Consider the following 22354-nt stretch of genomic DNA (forward strand, 5'->3'; position numbering starts at 1 on the left):
GATTTGGGCTCAAGAATAATGTAGGTTAAGAAGGAAATCAAGATTTTCAAGATTACAACTTAGGAAAACAAGGTTGTCATCTTGTATAGAATCAAATTATGAAGGAAACGAGAACGAAGCTCGAAGAGATAGGGAAGATTTCTCAGAAAGAGACAATTGGTTTGACAAAAAGATAATAGAAAGACGGCTTAAAGAGGGTTAAGGATTCTCGACTTCAGGCGACTTCTTCGATTTGACGCTTCGATCACTGCACTATTGATGAACTGGAGGTTCCTATACCTCGACTCAGACGCGGCTTAACTCTTAGACTTTGCCAGATTCCTTCATAAGTTGAAGTCACTGCCGCCTTGCACAAGATGGTTTGGAAGGAACACAAGAACAAGGTTCGGAAGAAAGGATCACTTGGCAAAAAGGGTGATTGGGTTCATCTAAGAGAAAGGAAAGATTAATGAGGGTCAAGGGTAACACTCAAACAAGCTAACGCTCGAAGCTAACACGCAAGGAAAGACACAAAGACGAAGGGAGGAGCAACAAAAGGGTACAAAACTTACTTCAACGGTCCCCACTTGCATCTTACTCACAACTGTTGATCTTACCTTGCCGAGGTTGTTGTTGAGTCCGTCGAAGACCTCCTCTTAGCTCTGCACTCAAAGGACCGGTGACCTTTCTTGCCACAAACAAAGAACTCTATCGGTTTCCCAAGGCAGTCCACGCCGGGGTGGTCACTTCCACACTTCTTGCAAAAGGAGCGCCTTCCCTTAGCCTTGATCTTCCGGATTGGCTGAGGAGCCTTACCTCTCTTAGAGTCACCTCTTTGCAGGCTTCTTGTTGATCCAACGCTAGTAGCTGTCAAACTCCTAACCACAGGTGAAACGCTTTCGTCAAGCCTCTTCTTACAGTTCTCCCGGATTCCTTTTTGAACTTGCTGAACTCGGTAGAGGTCGGTTGCACAAAGGTAGGCCTCCTGACTTGATCAGGATAAAACCGCTCGCGTAACTTAACCTTCAGGTTTTCCCAACTGAACTCCGGATCTTGTCAACAAGCTGACCTTTCAAGCATCCACCACGAGTCCGCTTCTTGCCGAAGGTAGAACGTAGCCAACTCCACCTTGCGATTCTCCGGGCATACCACAACTTCGAAGATTTTGTCAAACATCCGAATCCACTCGTCCAGCACTGCGGGATCTTCTTCACCGGCTAAGATCGGGGGACGGAGACTTGCGACTTGGCGTACTATGTCACGATTCCCATTCTAAAGAGGGTGGTTGTTGAGGTGGGCGTTGTTCAACGTCTGAGTAATATGTGTCAGTTGATGAAGGCTTTGAGCTAACTGTTGACTGGTGGTTGCTTCTGAAGACTTTGCACGACGCCTCGATGGTGCCATCCTTAGGACCCGCACCCTTACCTGGTGCCTTAACTAAAGAGAACCAAAGCTAAAAGGAAACAAAGCACAGAAAACACAATAGAAAACGACACAAGAACTCACAACCTCACCGCGAGTCCTAAAGCCCAAAGTCCTAAACACTTGGATTTTTAAGTTCGCATAGGGTCTCAAACCGCACTTAGCCACTTAGAAAGTCTAGACTTAATCGTTCCTAGGCTCAAACCTAGGCTCTGATACCAACTGTAACACCCCCTAAAAACATGCTATATAAAAGCCTTAAACATGTAGATAACTAAACCAAGCAACAATCACAGCGGAAGACTGAAAGATAGATAGATAGATAAAAACTGGAACACGGGGTGCTATGCCACGTTCACCAAAAGGTTGAACGCACAGGCAACATCTGCAATGTTTACATCTAAACCCATAGTCTCATTGTTCTACATCTAAACTGGCTCACAGGCCACAAAAACGTAAGGGAGAAGCTAAACTAGCAAGCACTAGACCGCGCACTAGCCTAGACATCACCTGAAAGAACACAATAAAATGGGACGATGCCCGGTCAGCGAATAATGCTGGGAACCCACCAATACATGTGAAATAGCATACATAGGTAAGATATAAGTCGTAAAGCCATTTCCGAAATGGAATACATATATATAAGTACAAAACCAAGAGTAATAGCCAACATAAGACTCAACACTCTCAACAATAACACGGGAACACATCCCAAGACCACAAAGAACGACACGAATCACAAGAAGTCTCAAGGTATGATCAATCATCACATAATAGATCAAAACCCGACATGCACTATGCAAAGGAATAAGACTAACCCACGGTAACACATGCCAAGGCAACACTTGGCTTTGTGACTGCACACGTCACAAGAGAAGAACTCACAACAATGGCTAGACAAGCCCTCGTGACATCACCCATCACGAGTTGATATGCCTTCCTTATGCCCGGTTCCAACCTTATGGCTACCTCCAACCTTATATCTAGTTCCAACCTTTACCTCCAGGACCCCTGTACACCAAGTCCAACCTTATTCCTCCGGGAACCGTCGTTCCCCCTCCAACAGTCCCTCCAACAAAACCACCGATTTCATAGTACACGAGGGTACCGTACACACACACGACAACACATGCTACCCAAGAATCATGTGAACCTTACACAAAGGTCACAAACTCCATAATCACGTCACGGCCACCACGAGGACCGCTGCAATACCTTGGTGACTAATGTCCCATACCACTAATCATGCAATCCAGGTAAAGCCACACACACCACACCTCAACAGAAATCAATCAACGGATCACAACGAAGATATGAAACCATACTCAATCAATGAAAGGATCACAGTCCAACAACAACGATGAATAACACAAATTATCATCAACCAAACGGAAGGTACAAACAACACACATGCTAGCATTTAAACACCAAACTAGCATGCTTATCAAACAGGTAAACCAAACGTAGTTCCGAAGAACACACAAGACTCATCACGGTTCAACGAAACACAATGTTGAACACTTAGCATGATTCAAGACACCAAAAACCTACATGGATACCCACCATATAGTTCTAGACATACGAAACATCAAGAAGACACTCAAATAGTTTCACAAAAGAACATTGGGAAGTCAAAAGACCAAATACCGAGTCAAAAGAATCACGGGGAACAAATCCCCCTAAATCACACCATGTACCCCGCGGGTGGACACACGGGTAGACCCCTACCCGTGGTTCCACCCGCGGGTACATAACCCACAAGCAACCTGTACCCCGCGGGTGGGCGACGGGTGGACCCCCTACCCACCATTCCGCCCGCAGGTACACACCTGTAACAAAATAAAACCCTTTGGGGATTTTCAACTCCAAGCTCAAATTCAAGTCCAAAACGTGCCAAATCTCACCCAATACAACAAAATAACTTGAATCAAAGGAAATGTGAAGCAATGGCACAAATGAACCCTAAACACAAGATCTAGATATGCATTTTCACAAGACAATGCATAAACACTCACATTTCATAGCAAAATCACATGTAGAATCCAAGAAATCACATATTGGTAAGCAAAATAGATTTTGTAGGGCATGGGTTACCTCTTGTAGACTAAAGACTTCACTTTACACCTTATAAGCTCCTCTCAAGGCTCACCTTCCAAACCCACTTCAAGAACAAACCAAAAGATCATAAAGATCCTAACTTTAAGAATAGACACCTTAGATAAAACCAAAAACACAAGATGAACCTAGATCTTACCCTCCTAGATTCCCAAATATGTGAAAGGTTGAATCTTGGAAGCAACTCTTGAAGTTTTGCCAAGGCTCCAACTTGGCTTGGAATAAAAGCTACCCACCTTTTTAGAGAGAAAGTGGAGCTAGATTTTTAGAAAGTGTAAGGAAAGAATGAAGATAGTCTACTAGGTTAGGTTACAATACTAACACCAAGTGAAAGGTCAAGAATACCCTTACTTACATAAGGAAGTGTAAGGAACAAGGGGACTCCTTACAAAGCTTAAGCTACAACTTTGACTTTGGGGTTGACTAGTCAATTACTAGTCCCAAACTTTTGAATTTCAGGATTTTTAGGAATTAATTCACCAATTGAAATAGGATTAATTACTCAATTAATCCCTTAATTGAATTTGGATTTCGGGGTGTCACAGTTCCTTCCCGAGAGCAGACAGATCACCCATGAGTCTGGTGAGTCTCAGTTCCATGTCTGTGACAGCTTCATTCGGCAGCATCTTGAAGTCCTCGAACTTCTTCATGGCCACTGTCAGCTTGTTGTCTTTCTCCTGTTCGTCTCCTTCACCTAGGTTCATCAGAACATTCCAGATTTCCATAGCATTCTTGCATTTTCGAACTCTGGGGAACAAGGAGTCATCGAGAGAATTGTAGAGGATATTTTGTGCTACGTTATCCAAGTTCGCTCTTGTTCTTTCCTCCGTGGTGAGTTGAGACTTTGGTTTTGGTACCATCTGCTCAGCACCTGCTCCTTGTGCTGCAGCTTGTGTATTCGCCATCATGATGGTGATTGGTCCTGTGGTTATTACATCCCACATTTCGTCATGTATTGATGAGAGAAGAGCCTGCATTCTGACTTTCCAGTCATCAAACTTGGAGAGGCTAAAGGCAAGCTGCCTAGAGCGGTTAGCATGATCCTTTTCCATTTTTACTAAAAATGTACAAAGCTGAAAATATGCAACTTTTCATAAACTTTTTGATAAGGGATCTACCAGGCATTAAATGCAAAGCCTTTATCGATCGAGGTATTGGCTCTGATACCACTTGTTGGTCCCGGTAGGGTTATAATGAGAGTCTAGAGGGGGGGTGAATAGACTCTTCTCGATTTTTACCAAATAGCAACCTTTCGGGGTTGCAGCGCAGCGGATACATTAAATTGGTTTTAGTTGCTTTGCACAGTTTGAGATTTTGAGATAGCTTTCGGTTTGGGCGAAAGATATTGTAAAGCAGAAAGTAAATGCTGAAAAGTAAAGAGACAAGGGCAAGAGATTTTTATAGTGGTTCGGCCAACTGTGCCTACTCCACTCTTCTTTCACAACTCGTGAAAGGTTTGCACTATCACTCCTAGTACAAATTACACGAAAGCTTCCTTGATCACTAAGCCGGACAACTTCCTGTAGGTTTTTCAACTCCGCGAGTTTACTCCGCCTCTATCAACGTCTTCTTCGGAGTTGAGGTTGGTAGAAAATGATTTCTAGTTTATCCAACGTGGTTAAGTCTTGACTAAATGAAGGATGACTGCTTCGTACAAGATGCAAGACTTCTTCAAGGTGGAAGATGAAGATTGATGAACTTCTTTAAAGATCTTCACGCCTTGAACACTGGTTCACAAAAGCTTGGTAAGAGGTGAGCTTGTTTAAGAGCTTTTGCTTGATAGTATGATCGAGTGAAAAGAACCAGCATCTTCTTATGTGAGGAAGATGGGTATTTATAGGTGAGAGGAAATCCATCCGTTGGAGGGAGATGGCATTTCAAACCTATTATCTAGTGGTCAATAACCGGAGAGCCTTGTGCATTTATTGCTTCATTAAATGCGACTGTACTGCATAGCCGTTAGAGGCAAACACGTTTGCTTATCTTGTCTTCTAGCACTGAAGAGTAGTACTTTGGCATTTAATGCACCTTGGTAAGTGTGCTCTCATTCCTAGGACATCTTGTTGGTCCCAAAGGGGTGTGGTAAAAGTCTAGAGGGGGGGGGGGGGGTGAATAGACTTTTAAACTTTTTCGCGAATGCAACAATTGCTAAGGCAACAGATATATCAAAACTCTTAACTAGATTGTTAGAGTCTTGTACGCAGCGGAATAATTAAATACGAGTTGTGTGATTGTGTCAAGTGTATCCACGTGATAGCAGTAAGTAAATAAAGCAGTAAATGACACAAGGCAATTTATAGTGGTTCGCGAGGTGATGTAATCCTCCTACTCCACTTGCTCTTATCGTCCAAGAGCAATTCACTATATCCACCACTTCTTGGTTCCTAGATACAATGAATTTCCGTGATCTAGTGCTTTGATCACTAAGCCCACACTAATCACGCCCAGTGCCTCCAACACTACTACTTCGGATTTCACAGCTCCGTGCTACTTTCCAGGATTTCACAGCTCTGTGCTACTTTCCCCCCGTCTTCCACGATCCGGTCGACGTATCCCGTGATCTGGTGCTTTGATCACCAAGCCCACACCAATAACGCCCAGTGTTCTCCAACACTGCTGTTTCGGATCTCACAGCTCCGTGTGACAATCCAGGATTTCACAGCTCCGTGCTACTTTCCCCCCGTCTTCGACGTATCCCGTGATCTAGTGCTTTGATCACAAAGCCCGCACTAATCACGTCCAGTATTCTCCAACACTGTTAATTCACTTGTTTGTAGAAAAACAAGTTTCACTGGCTTCCAACTTTGAGACTTCTTGAATAGATCTTCAATGTGTAGCAAGTCTCTCAATGATGAAGAATTAAACACTCTTGAATATTTTCTCTTTGAGCTCTGAGTATTTTTCTCACTTTGAATATATTCTCACTTTTGAGTATAGCACTTGTTCGTATGTACTGTTCGTTGCTTGTGTTGGAAGTGCTTTTGATGTGCTTCATTCTTCATCCTTTTATAGATGGTTTTGAGAAGTTGTCCGTTGGAAAAAGACAATCTCAAATTTGAATTGTCGATCTCAGATTTGAATTCCAAATCTCAGATTTGAATTCTTGTAGCCTTTTGCAGAGGATCTGTAGCTTTCTCAAAAGATCATATTTAAAAATGATATCTCTAATATTTTGGCCGTTGCTTGGCATGTGGTCCATGTGAAGAGACTTAAAATATTTCTGATGCAGATCATGTCTTCACGTGAAGGGCTTTAAAATAATTCTGATGTAGATCATGCGCCTTCTGGGACTTTCATCTTCTGTGTATTTTATTCTCTCTGTATGGCTACTGATGAAGTGTTTCGGCCAATGAGACCTCTTGATCTGGGTCTCATTTAGATGGTGGGAATTCAATCCTTGATTGAAACTTCAGCTCTTACTATATATAGCTTGGAATTTCATCTCCAACTTCAGCTCTTACTATATTGAAACTTCTTCTCCAACTTCAGCTCTTACTATATATAGCTTGGAACTTCATCTCCAACTTCAGCTCTTACTATATGTGGTTTTGGAACTTCAGCTCGGTCGGTTTTGGAACTTCAGCTCAGCTCTTACTATGTGGTTTTGGAACTTCAGCTCTTACTATGTGGTTTTGGAACTTGACTTTGACTGCATCTCATACTTCTTATTGACTTGACTTATGAAGACTGCATCTAACTTCATATTGACTTGACTTATCAAGACTTTGACTTTGCAAACCGCATCTCTAACTTCATCTCTTCTTTATTTTCGAAACCTCTATTGAAACTTCATCTCCTTCTTAGTTTTGAATTAAGGCTTCTTTATAAAATTGTAGGGAGTGAGTTTCAAACCTGAGACCTTGTGGTTTATACATCAAGCTTTCATCCATCTCAACTGTACAAATTATTGGTCATTATAGCATTCCTCTTGATGTACTTCTTTCTTTCCATAGATGCTTGATCTTCAAGATAACTTCATGAGTTTTGGTTTGCTTCTCGTTTCTTCGTATGAGATTCATCAGTATGACTTCTTCTTTGAGTTGGGCGTGTGGGCTATTTTAGTATACATATCATACGCATACATCTTCTTCTTCGTATTTTTCCCTTTCTTCATATTTGTTAATTTTCCTTTCATGGTCTATGACACGCCTAGACTTAATAAATAAAATTGGGGATTCTAAAATACAATTTGGCATATCAAAATCTATTACAATATATTCCCAACAATTTCCCCCCTTTTGATAATGCCAAAATCCTATACTCAGTCATTGGCTTTAAGTTTTTTCAAAAATTATTTTTGCTCAATTTTATTTGACAAAGCCATGATGAGTTTAACAAAATATATTCTAGGAAATAAAATTTGACTCGTGAATTGATTTTAGAAAAGTTCCTAATACGCAATTGCATTTTTAATTCTAGTTATTTTTCTTTTGTTATGCGTTTTACATGCTTGTCTTTTAATTCACATTCTAATTACAAGTTAAGATATCAAAAACAAATATAGACCACTTTAGGAAATTAACATAACTTGTAAGATCATAATAAGGGAAAATACTTTGAAAATTTCGAAACATCAGTTTTACAAAACAACAAGTTTCGAAAATCAAATTACCTCTTTTGCTACTTATCACTCCTTCCATTTTTCAAAACATCTTTGATGTGTTCTCTCATCTTGTACACATCATTCTTGATTCGTTCACAGAAGAATTCCTTGTTGACTTGTCCGGCGAGGTAATTTTCATATGCTTCTTTCAGATTTGATCCCGGTATGACTCCAGCTTCAATCCATTCTATGCATTCATTGAAGCTTCTACCGTGACCAAGAGAATTTCCTGTGGTCTTAGTGAGTTTTTGCAACTCAAACCACATGTCCATCTTCTTTCTCTTTATCTATTCTTCCTTATTCTTTTCACTTACCCAGTGAGCTACTTCAGCTGGGGATTGCTTCTTGATCATGGCAGGTGCGTTCTCTTTGATCCATACGATAGATGGTATATCGGTTTTGGAGCAATTGAACCAATCATCAGCTTTTCTTTTGGATGAACCTGCACCTAAACCAAGATTAGAAAATTGAGCAAAACCTAAAGCACTTGGAGATGTTTGGCGTCCACGGCCTCGGCCTCGGCCACTTGGTGGTGTAACTTGTGTTTTCCCAATGAAATATTCATGTTGTTGAGCTGCCATATGACTGAGATATTCTTCCCCCCCTTTTGGCTTTATCAGCAAGATAATTAAGAATACGGGTATCTCGGTCTTGGTTGGCTTTCACAATCTTGATTCCGTCATTAGCTACGTCAGAAGTATTTTGCAAAGTTTCCAACTTCTGAGTCATAGAAGATAGCTCAACTTCAAATTGATTGATTCTCCGTTCTTGTTCTTGTATGGCCTTCAGTTGCCTGATATGTCTTTCATAATTTATCTTCTCGGCTTCCTCCTTCTCTTTCTTCAAGTTTTTGATCACTTCAACCAAACTGGCAGTGATGTTAGCCTTCAAACGATCTTCAGTTCTTTCGATCTTGGACTCCAAAGAAACATGTTTTTCAAACATTTGCGTGAAATTTGACCTTGTGTTGTCAAATTCTTGAATTGCCAAATGTCCTTGATCTCTCAAAGTAGCTCCGATCTTGTGGCAGATTGTATCTCCAGATTCGGATACTTTGGCAAAAAAAGTTGCCAAAAGATCATCTTCATCTTCTTCAGGCCGATGGTGTGTTGTCCAGTTCAGATTATGTAAAGATATGAGAAACTTCCTTCTTGAATATGCTAGAACTGGAGTTTCCACAAGTTGTAGGCTTCTTCCTTCAGATGATTCGGCCATGGTGGAATTTTCTCGACAACTGGCTTCTTTTCCAAGATTTTCTCTTTCTGTATTGACTTCCTCTTCTCCTTGATAATTGTCAATATCTTGTGAGAAGCTATGATTTGAGAGAATGGGTTGCTCAGACAAAGGTCTGTCTTCTAGTGGGGATTGGAAGATTGCAGTAGCTTTGACAGAGACATTTTGTACTACCACTTCAATTAATTGTTCCCCCCCCCCCCCCCAATTAATTCTCTATTTTCAATCAGAACTTCTTCTCTTACTGGTTCTCCCATCTCTTCTCTAATCTCATCTCCATCATCTGCTCTAATTTCTTCTCTAACCACGTCAACATCATCTATGGCAGATTGTTTAAATTCTTGTTGAACACGTTTTTGAAGATTGTCCAAGTTATATAGTTGAGAGATAGAGAGAGATAAAACGAGATTTTTTATTTATGACTCCTTCTTAGGGAGTCTCACAAGAACTACATATTTTTCATAACATTTTTCCTTAGCTCTTGTTAGAGGAGAAGGTCGTCCCTAAGCTTGCATCAGAGTCACTTCGTGGAGGAGATAGACAGTAGCCGGGTCCAGAGCCATCACTGAATTGGCACTCACAAAGATGCTTTCCATCTTCGTAGTTTGAGCTTGCTGAGGAGTAGGTTGCGGCAAAGAACCTCGTGTAGTCCACTGGAGGTCTGATGTTGGGATTCACTGGTGCTGGTGGTGGAGGCGGTGGAAGAACTTGTTCCGGGAGAGGCGGCAAAGGAGTTTGTTCTTGCGTGTTCATTGCTTCATCCATCAGATTGTTCAGATAGAACATGTAGTCAGGGTCAGGCATGTTCAACAACTGATCATAGATATCTCCTTGGACCACAGGCACAAAGTTTTGGAAAGGTGGCTCATCTTCATACACAAAACCCGGTTCCCTTGGCGATGAGATGGGAACTGGATTTTCCAACATCTTGAACGGGTCGAAGGTGCTCTTCTTGTCATGCTTCATTGTTGGTCTTCTAAACTCTTCATCTTCCGAGAGAAGCACGAGGGGATCATCCATGGTGTCTCCGATCAAATGTCCTCCATGAGCATTCCGAATAGCTCTCAGCTTTTGTTGTCTCACACGTTCCCACACACGTTTGGATGTTCTCCTTGGCACGTTTTCTCCATCCCTGTTCTTGGACCCCATTGTTTCACCTGCAGAATAAACACACGAAAGACTTCTTCTTCGCAGGTTTGATTCTTTCGACTCTTCTTCCTAATTTATAGTGAGAAGAAGGTGCTAGATGAACTTAGTGGGCTCTAGGGTTTATTGTAACCGATGAACCCTACTTACGACTTTCGGCTAGCAACTCAAATTCTCATTGGATGAGGAGGACGGTGGATAGGAAAGGATTCGACGTGTAACGCTTCTCAAGAGGTAATTATGCTGCTAAAATAAATATGGGATGGTTTGGAAATTAATTTTGAGTGGACAGGTGGAGATTTGAATTTTAGAGTGGAGATTTGTTGAATTGATTTGAAGAGAGTTTGGAGATATGAAAGGAGATTTGAGAGGAGATTAGGTTGGAGAGACGGTTTAGGAGGAGGATTCTCGAACAAATTGGTTAGTTCTCTCACAAAATAAATAAAATCACGTAAAATATCTCCATCTTTCAAAAATTGAATTTTCTTTTAAAAAACAATAACAACCACACGATTAAAAAGAATAAATTTAAACACTTTGGTGGTATCAAAATTCTTTTGGGATTTGGTTACCAAAAACAATTAGGAAACAATCACATTTATATATATTTATATATATACAAGCACACACGGCAATACATATATAAATCACACAAATTTTGGTAAATATTTAAATTTGTAACTTCTTTCCACAAACAAATTTTAGAAACCAAAAATAACTTGATACCAATTTTAAAAAGCTTTTTCGTATGGCAATTTTCAAAACAAAACAAATAATAATTAAACACATATGACTCATGCAATTCACGTAACAGATATTTATCATGCCACAAAATAATTTAAAAACAACTTAAGAACAAACAGGCATGTAAATAAATCATTCATAAAGACTAATACACATGTACAAAAATTTACTTGCATTTCAAGTAGCAATTTAAACCATCATGCGATTAATCTCAAAAATTCCAAAAATTGCATATTTATCAAACAATTTTGCATGGCACATAAACACACGTAAAATAACACATGCAAATATATAAACAAATAGATAACACATATTGAAAAATTATTCACGTAATTTTCAAACAAAAAAACGAACAAATAATACTAAATAAATTAATTTGAGCATACGTATCAATTAAAATTAAGGAAATTAAGTCCGGTGATACTTAGCTCAACTCGATCATTCCAATTCATGCCTTAACGTAGCATATCTCGTTTCGCATAAAGGCTTTGTGAGAATGTCTGCAACTTGGTTCTCCGCAGGGATATACTCAATTTTTAGATCTTTCTTTTCAACATGATCCCTTATGAAGTGATGTCGAATGTCGATGTGTTTGGTTCTTGAGTGAAGCACCGGATTGTGAGTGATCGCGATTGCACTAGTATTATCACAATAAATACTAACGTCATTACAATTTACTCCATAATCCTTCAATTGTTGCTTCATCCACAATATTTGCGCACAACAACTCCCTGCAGTAATGTATTCGGCCTCGGCGGTACTAGTTGTGATGGAATTTTTCTTTTTGCTCAACCAAGAAACAAGCCTTCCCCCCGAGAATTGGCATGTCCCGGAGGTGCTTTTTCTGTCTATTTTACATCCTGCAAAATCCGCATCTGAAAAAACTGTCAGAGTAAAATCTGTACCTTTAGGATACCATAATCCTACGTTGATCGTCCTTTTTAGATATCTTATGATCTTCTTTGTTGCGGTGAGGTGGCTTTCTTTTGGATTTGCTTGGAATCTCGCACACACTCCCACAGCATAAGATATGTCTGGCCGGCTTGTAGTGAGATATAGAAGTGAACCAATCATTCCTCTATATTTTGTTTGATCGACATCTTTTCCATCTTCGTCCTTGTCTAGCCTCAATGATGTACTCATAGGAATTTTGATCGATGATTTCCCATCAAGGCCAAACTTTTTGATCAAGTCGCGGGTGTACTTGGCTTGATTGATGAAAATTCCTTCTTTCATTTGTTTAACTTGTAAGCCCAAGAAGTAATTTAGTTCACCCATCATGCTCATTTCAAATCTTTTTTGCATAAGCTTTGAAAACTTCTCACACAAAGAATTGTTAGTGCTTTCAAATATAATATCATCAACATATATTTGCACTAATAAAATATGTTCACCATCTTGAATTCGAAATAAAGTTTTGTCAACTTGGCCTTTGGTGAATCCACAACTTATTAAGAACATTGACAAGGTATCATACCAAGCTCTTGGTGCTTGTTTCAACCCATACAATACCTTTTTAAGTTTGTAGACTTTGTCACCTTCGCCTTTTACCTCAAAACCTGGGGGTTGTTCGACATAAACTTCTTCTTCAAGTAATCCGTTCAAGAATGCGCTCTTGACATCCATTTGGTAGACGGTGAAGTCCTTGTGTGTGGTATAAGCTAGGAAAATTCTTATTGCTTCAAGTCTTGCTACGGGTGCAAAGGTTTCATCAAAATCTATTCCTTCTTCTTGCGAATATCCCTTTGCAACGAGCCTTGCTTTATTCCTAACAATTACGCCGTCTTCATTGGCTTTGTTCCGGAAGACCCATTTTGTTCCTACAACATTATGATCACATGGTCTTGGAACAAGTTCCCAAACGTCATTCCTTTTGAATTGATCAAGCTCCTCTTGCATGGCGTCAATCCAACTTGGATCATTTAAAGCTTCGTCCACTTCCTTCGGTTCAATTAGAGATAAATAACACGTGAACAATGCTTCCCTGGTTGAGGATCTTGTTTTCACGCCATCGCGTACATTTCCAATGACTAAATCTGGAGGGTGATTTTTGAGCCATCTCAAATCTGGTTCAAATGGGTGCATGATACTGGATGGATTCGCTGGTTGAGAATTAGAGTGATCTGTTCGAATTTCTGCATTAATTCCTTGGTCTCCAACTAGATCTTCAACCTCATCTCTAATTGGCTCTCCAACTGGATCTCCAACCTCATCTCTATTAATATTATAATTAATTGTGCCACTTGCACTTTCTGGATGAGAGATGGGATTTTCTAGAGAATTGGTTTCCAGCTCATCTAAACCCTGCAAAACATCTTCACCCGTATCATTAATATCACCAAAATCAATTTGACACCTGTTACCATTTTGCATGTCATCCACGTCCAGTGCATTATTTTTGACGTGCGATTTTTCATCAAACACCACGTGTATGGACTCTTCAACCACCATTGGTCTTTTGTTTAATATTCTGAATGCTTTGCTGGTAGTCGAATATCCTAGAAAAATTCCTTCCTCTGCACGCTCATCAAAAGCTTTTAGATGCAATTTATCATTAATATGAATAAAACATTTGCATCCAAAAATATGAAAATAATTAATATTTGGTTTTCTCCCTTTGTATAATTCATATGGCGTCTTCTTGTACTGCTTGTGAATCATGCTTCTATTTTGTGTGTAGCAAGCAGTGTTGATAGCTTCCGCCCAATATCTTTTCGGGAGACCGGATGCACTAATCATCACTCGTGCGGCTTCTTTAAGCGTCCGATTTCTTCTTTCGGCTACGCCATTTTGTTGCGGCGTTCTTGCGGCAGATAATTGATGATAAATTCCTTGTACATCACAAAATGATTGAATCATGCTATTCACGAACTCGGTTCCTCGATCGGTTCGGATTTTTGATATTTTCATATCCTTCTCATTTTGTAGTTGCTTTAACAGTTTTGGTAACACTTGCTCAACTTCGCTTTTCTTCTTGATAAATACGGTCCAAGTGTACCTGGAAAAATCATCAACAACAACAAGAGTATATTTCTTACCACTTACACTTATTGGATCGACCGGTCCAAACAAGTCCATGTGAAGTAAGCTTAGCGGTCTTGACATTGACTCTTGCGTCATTGATTTGAACGACGATTTAATTTGTTTTCCACGTTGGCATGCGTCACACAGTTGGTCCTTCTTGAAGACAATATTTGGTAAACCTTCAACAAGATTTTTCTTTGCAAGTTGATTGATTGTCTTGAAGTTTAGATGGTTGAGCTTCCTATGCCATTCCCAATTTTCTTCATTTGAATTTCTGGCCATTAAGCATACTGACTCTTTGCTTGAGCTCCAATCAACAACGTACATATTTTTCTTCCTTGCTCCAGTGAGTACTACTTCCTTTGTTGTTTCACTTTTGATTAGGCACTTATCTTTGGAAAATTCCACAAGATAGCCTTTATCACAAAATTGACTAGTACTCAGCAAGTTGAACTTCAATCCTTCTACGTACGATACATCTTCAATTTTTATTCCATTTCTTTCAATCGTACCAACTCCTTTGGTTATTCCATAGTTTTGATTTCCTCCAAAAATCACTTTTGGTCCATCGATTTTCTTCAAATTCACTAGATAAGATTTATTTCTCGTCATGTGGCGGGAGCAGCCACTATCGATGTACCGAACATCCTACAAAAAAGATTAATTATTTTTAGGTACCCATTCTTGTATGGGTCCTTTGTTGTTAGTGATTTTTGGTAACCAAACCCACTTAGATCTTATTGAATTAAGATAAGGTGGTCTGTAACCATTTGAGACTTGATAATCATAATTGATTCTAGAAAATATTTTTGGTGTCCGGTTTTGAAAATTATTTTTATACTTTGGCACCTGGGAAGTAGATTGTTGTTTTAGCCTATGAAAAGCATTAAACCTGGACTTGGTCCATGGTTTATAATCAAACAACCAATCTTGCTCAGTGGGATATAATCTCCCAGCCCCAATCCTTGGAAAACTTCTCTCTTTCCTATGAGGTCTTTTTGCACTTAACTCATTGGCATATCTTTTGTACTTAATGAATTTTGAATGCTTGGCCGTGTAATTAACGTGGTTCGGCCTAGCAGTATTCATTTTTGCATTTTGTTGATAGCCAAGTCCTCGATTCATTGTGCTATCCTGGCTTTTCACAAATTTTACCACTTGTACTTTATTATTTAAAGTAGTAGCAAAATTAGTCAGTTTTGGAGGGGTTTGAGAACATGTGGAGTCATAACCAATTCCAGTCTTATCTCCTGATGGCTTTTGCATGTTTACCATTTTATCCATTATTTTGGATGAATTTGTAAACGTAGCAATTGTAGCTCTTAGATTATGCTCTCTAACCTCTCTAGCTTTACACTCTTCTTGAAGACAAATATTTTTACTCTTCAAGTTACTCACTTCAAGTAAAGCATCTTGCAATTTTTTATTCAGCTCTTCTTTTTCAAGAATTAGAATATTATTGCGCTCATTGAGTTGAGAATGAGTGGCCAAGATCTCTTGCTAATCTCGCATTAGATTGCCAATAGATTCACGAGAAAAGGAAGAACTAACTGAAGTAAAAGAACCAGATGTTACCTCTTCTTCCTCTGCTCCAAGAGCCATTAGACAATCTTCACTCAACTCACTTGATTTACATACTAGCGCCGTATCATTATCCGAGCTTGAGCTTTCATCACTTGATGATTCATCAGATTCATCATCTTCATTCGGTTCATTGCTAAGTAGCGCCTTTCTTTTGTCACATTTGAATCTTCGATCTTTGTTATCGAATTTATTTGGTGTAGATTCAACGTTTTTGCCTTGATATTTGCTAACGATCGGATGCGGACAATTTATTTTAAAATGTCCAGGTTTGCGGCAGTTGTAGCATAGATCGTTCATTTCATCAACTTTTTCTTCATTCGGCTTCCATGCGGCATTTTGATTTCCACGAGAGAAATTTTGATTTCTTCGTGATAAATATTTGTTGTCTCCTTTTCGCATGAATTTTCTGAATTTTTTAACAAAGAGAGCAAATTGTTCAACAGTCATAAAATCAATATTATCTACTGACTTGGAGGTTGACGGTTGTTCGGCCAATAAAGCTGGATTTCGAACTTCATAATCTTCATCATTTTTGGCCTTCATTTCGAACTCATATGCTTTAAGATCACTAAACAATTTGTCATTTGACAACGTTCTTAGATCTCGGTGATCTCGCATAGCCGTAACCTTCATGTCCCATGCGGATGGTAAGCCTCGTAGAATTTTTAGATTAATTTCTTTTTGGCTAATCTCTTTGCCAAGATCATTAATCTCTCCAAGAATTTTAATCATTCTTGCTTCCATATCAACAATGCTTTCACTTGATAGCATTTTGAAATCTTCGAACTTCTTCATGGCTATCGTGAGCTTGTTGTCTTTTTCATGTTCATCGCCTTCACCGATCTTGATGAGAGTATCCCAAATTTCCTTCGCGGTTGTGCATTTTCGAATTTTTGGGAATATTGTATCATCAACGGTTTTGAATCAATGTTGTCAAGATTATTTCTTTTTCTATCGTCTGATGACCATTCCGGTTTTGGCTTTGGTACATATTGTTGAGCATCGGATGATAGAAGAAATGTCGTGTTGACTTTCAATATTTCTATCGGTCCATTAGAAATGACTTCCCACATTTCATCGTGTAAGGCCGATAAGTGAACCTGCATACGAACTTTCCAATCATCAAATTTATCAAGAGAGAATAATAAATTTTGAGCTAAATCCTTATTCATTTTCACGTGGGAAAAGAATAACAAAATCCAATCACACACTGGTAAAATGGATCTGCCTAGCAGTCAAAAGCAAGCTGACTCAAATAGACTACAGGCTCTGATACCAATTGTTGGTCCTAAAGGGGTATGGTAAAGGTCTAGAGGGGGGGGGGGGGGTGAATAGACTTTTAAACTTTTTCGCGAATGCAACAATTGCTAAGGCAACAGAGATATCAAAACTCTTACTAGATTGTTAGAGTCTTGTACGCAGCGGAATAATTAAATACGAGTTGTGTGATTGTGTCAAGTGTATCCACGTGATAGCAGTAAGTAAATAAAGCAGTAAATGACACAAGGCAATTTATAGTGGTTCGCGAGGTGATGTAATCCTCCTACTCCACTTGTTCTTATCGTCCAAGAGCAATTCACTATATCCACCACTTCTTGGTTCCTAGATACAATGAATTTCCGTGATCTAGTGCTTTGATCACTAAGCCCACACTAATCACGCCTAGTGCCTCCAACACTGCTACTTCAGAAGGGGGCAATGGCTACTGGGGATGGGGACGAAGCTGACATCCGTATTTTCTGCTGCATTTTACACATTCACGCACATTAAGTACAAATCTCAGGCACATTAAGCACAACACTCACGCACATTGAGTACAAATCTCACGCACATTAATCAACCGCACGGGAAACATTCAACCGCATGGGAAGCTTTCACGATATATATATATATATATATATATATATATATATATATATATATATATATATATATATATGCGTGTGTGTGTGTGTGTGTGAAACCTTCAAAACTAGCATGTACTGATTAATTCTAGAGATTTAGCATTTAGTGGAATTAAACATTAAAAACTAATCATTCGAAACAAATAGCATTTTAAACATAACGGATATTTTATATACGCCGAAAACATCAATACATACATACGCAAATATATGAAAATTCATATATTCTACAGTCTAGTTCTGATGCCAAATGTAAGTCAAATCTATAAATACCAGATCTTCAGAACACATGATTTCACATATTGTATTTAATTGGCAGTGAACATACCTGGCTCCATTGTTATCTCATGAATGCTTGAACTAGACACTTGTTTCTCCCTCCAGATCTTCAGCATTCCTTAGTCTAATTCAGATGGATATATGTATATAGATATAGATATAGATATAGACATTTTATCTACCCAAATCTATAGATAGGTTTTTGAGTCTTGATAAAAGTTGATAGACTTGGCAATTAATGTTCTTTGTCGTCTAGGAAATTCTCTTTTATTGTAAACATGCAACATAATATAATCTATTATTAAATAAAAGAGTTAATTTCTAAAATGTCATCCGACTATAGTCTTTTCTCACATTGGTTCCTTGACTTTTAATTGCACCCAAAGTGATCCTTCGACTATTAAATTTTAAGTCAAAATGGTCATATGTTAGTTTTGGTGTTAAGTGTGTGTTTAAATGAGGGGTAAAATTGACAATTCAATGTTTTAGAATATCTAGTTAATATTTTAAAAGAAAATTCACTTTTATGAACTATCTAGTTAATATAATCTAAAAGTTTCAATTGTGTATTATCGTATTCATTTTTATTATCTTTCTTATCGTTTTGTATTTAACTGTTGTCTTTTTTCTTTTTTTTTAATAAGCAATGGTTTATGTATGTTGTCCATTTGGTTGTAATTTTTCATAATAGTTTTGTTATTATATGTATGCCTATTTATGATCATAGAAAATCAAAATCCAAAATTTCAAATACATAATGTCAAGCATTCCTGAAAATAAAGAGTTAATCCAAAGTTGATGTTAGTTTGTACAACTATATAAAAGAACTAGGCTAATAATCAAAAATATTATTCTAAGTTATTTTTTAAAAAAAAATAATTTTTAAGCTAACAATTAAAGTAAAAATAATGTTGGTCAGGTTGTGGATGCGAAAAAAAAAAAAAAAAAAAAAACTTCAAAACGTGATAAAAGAATATTTATAATAAAATATGAAATGGTTGGAATAAATTGTATATCATCGCTATTACTATTATATTCATAAATACTGTTAGATATATTAAATATAATATATTTAATATAATGTATATTAAATATAATATAATATATCTATAATATATATTAAATATAATATATCAATATATTATATTTATATATTGAGAGAGAAGAGAGAGGAATGAATAATGTTATTTGAAGGGATGATTAACAAATGAATACAAACCACATATTTATACTAAATGAAAGCTACTAATCAGGAAGCTAATGCTCCATGTACTAATGCTATAATTTAGGCCACTCTTCACATACAATGCATGACCCACACCCATTACTTTCATTATTTCCAACAAATTAACTAATTATTAATTACTTGCTTGGTTTAATAATTATAATAATAATATTATTATAACATTGCCTCCTTTAAACCAAGTTGGATATATTGGTCATTCCAATTTCCTTCTTCAATTTGAGAAATGTCTCTGTCTTCAGCGGCTTCGTAAAGATATCTGCAACTTGACATTCACTTGAACAATACTCAATGTTGATTTGCTTTTCAGCAACCAACTCTCTGATTTTGTGATACTTGATATCAATGTGTTTGCTGCGACCATGAAAGACTGGATTTTTGGACAACGATATTGCTGATTTGTTGTCACAAAAAATAGTTGTAGGTGCTTCTTTGTTGTGTTGTAGAAATTCCAAAATTCTCCTCAGCCAAACTGCTTGAGTAGCACAGTTTGCTGCTGCAATATATTCTGCTTCTGCGGTTGAAAGTGCTACAATCTGTTGCTTCTTTGAAGACCAAGAAAATATGGCCGAACCAAGATAGAAGGCATACCCTGACGTGCTTCTTCTAGTCTCAACATCTCCAGCCCAATCACTGTCTGTGTACCCAACAAGTTCCACAGTTTCATTAGTAGAGTAAAAAATTCCATCATTACTTGTACCTTTGACATATCTCAGAATTCGCTTTGCTGCAGCCCAATGTGATTCTTTTGGTTCCTCCATGAATCTGCTAAGAATTCCAACTCCAAAAGAAATATCTGGCCTTGTTGCCACCAGATACCTCAAACTCCCAATTAAGCTTTTATAAGATGTAACGTTCACATTCTTACCACACTCATCTTTGGACACCTTTAACTTTTCAGCTAACGGAGTCGAAACTGGTTTGGAGTTTTCCATTTTGAACTTTTTCAAAATATCAGCAGCATACTTCTTCTGTGAAACAAAGATTCCACCATCCATCTGAATAACCTCAAGGCCAAGAAAGTAAGACATAAGGCCCATATCGGTCATTTCAAACCTCTTAATGAGTGCCTCCCTGAATTCTGAGATTAGCTTCAAGTTGTTTCCAGTAAAAACCAGATCATCAACATACAGACAGATTAAAACAATATCACCAGAATCCGTGCATTTGACATACAAAGTGTGTTCATGAGGACATCTCACAAAACCACTTTCAACAAAATATGAGTCAATGCAACCATACCACGCCCTAGGCGCTTGCTTTAAGCCATACAAGGCTTTTCTCAACCTGTACACTTTATTTTCCTCCCCTTTCTTCAGAAATCCTGCAGGTTGCTCAACATATATTTCTTCTTCAAGAAAACCATTCAAAAAAGCAGACTTGACATCCATTTGATGCAATTTCCAATCATTTTGAGCAGCAAGAGAAATAACCATTCGAACTGTATCAAGTCTACTTACAGGAGCAAAAACCTCAAAATAATCAATACCTGGTTTCTGCTTGTAACCCTTTGCTACTAACCGTGCCTTAAAACGGTCAATTTCTCCATTTGACTTGTACTTCGTTCTGTAAACCCACTTCACTCCAATTGGCTTCTTTCCAGGAGGTAAATCTGTTAACTCCCAGGTACCATTCTTTTCAATGGCACGGATCTCCTCATCCATCGCCTTAAGCCAATGAGTTTCTGTAGCAGCCTCCTCAAAAGTTAAAGGATCACAATCTGCAAAGAGAGCAAATTGAACAATTTCTTCATCAGACAGGTCATTATCATGACCCAAAACATAATCTTGCAAGCGAGCTGGTAAGTGGCGCTCGCGCTGAGATCGTCGAACTGACGACTCTGGCTGTGAAGGAGACTGGACATTATCTGGAATCGGTTGCTCTTCAACAATATTTTCAACAGCAGGAATAACAACTGAACTTTCATCTTTAGCTAACCAATCCCAGGCACCATATTCATCAAAAGTGACATCACGACTTATAACAACCTTTTTAGTTTCAGGATTGTATAGTTTATAAGCCTTTGAAGCGTCACTATAACCAATGAATATGCACTTCTCACCTTTATCATCCAACTTCTTTCTCAATGGATTCGGCACGTGGGCATATGCCAAACATCCAAAAACCTTGAGATATTTGATAGAGGGTTTTCTCCCACTCCAAGCTTCTTCGGGCGTCTTATCACGGACACTCTTAGTTGGACACCTATTCAACACATAGACAGCACAAGCAACAGCTTCTGCCCAAAAAGGCTTAGGCAGATCCTTAGATTTCAACATGCACCTCACCATATCCATGATTGACCTATTCTTCCTCTCAGCCACTCCGTTTTGTTGTGGAGTGTATCTAGCTGTCATTTGGTGCTGAATACCCTTTTCTTTCAGAAAATTATCACAAGCAATATATTCTGTACCTCTATCAGTTCTCAAGATTTTAACTTCATAACCACTTTGCTTTTCAACAAAAGCCTTAAATTGTTTGAAAACATCACATGCTTCAGACTTTTGCTTCAGAAAGTAAACCCATGTTTTCCTACTGAAATCATCAATGAAAGTAATAAAGTACTTACAACCTCCATATGAGGGAACCTCCAACGAACACAGGTCTGAGTGAACAATCTCCAACTGTTTTGTGGCTCTCCTTGACTTGCCCACGGGAAAGGGATCTCTATGCTTCTTCCCAATCACACAAATCTCACAGATACGATTAGGGACATTCACAACAGGTAAATCAGAAACAAGTTCCTTTTTCGCAAGATAGTTTAACCCAGAAAAATGAAAATGCCCAAATCGCATATGCCATAACCAATTATCATCACAAACTTCATAATTAAAGCAAGCAAGGAGAGTATGCTTAATTTTCAAAGGAAATAGTCGATTTTGGGACATATTTACCTTTGCAATCAAAACTCCTTTAGCATCTGCAATGGTACAACACCCCTGAGCAATATGTATCTTATATCCTTTTTCTGACAACTGACCCATACTCAACAAATTTTGGTGTAGTTCAGGAACATAGAACACATCGGATATAAAATTGTGAGTACCATCCTTCAACTGAATAGAGATTTTACCTTTT

General features: G+C 38.3%; 1 protein-coding gene across 1 annotated transcript; it reads right to left on the reverse strand.

Annotated features, from left to right (window-relative positions):
• Positions 1-4055: 4055 nt before the first annotated feature.
• LOC109156643 lies at positions 4056-4568 on the reverse strand. Its single transcript, XM_019304494.1, has one exon. It carries the CDS (start codon positions 4566-4568, stop codon positions 4056-4058), a length of 513 nt encoding a protein of 170 aa, XP_019160039.1.
• Positions 4569-22354: the final 17786 nt, after the last annotated feature.

This window comes from Ipomoea nil, unplaced genomic scaffold (assembly GCF_001879475.1).
Source record: "Ipomoea nil cultivar Tokyo-kokei standard unplaced genomic scaffold, Asagao_1.1 scaffold2749, whole genome shotgun sequence".
NCBI lineage: Eukaryota > Viridiplantae > Streptophyta > Magnoliopsida > Solanales > Convolvulaceae > Ipomoea > Ipomoea nil.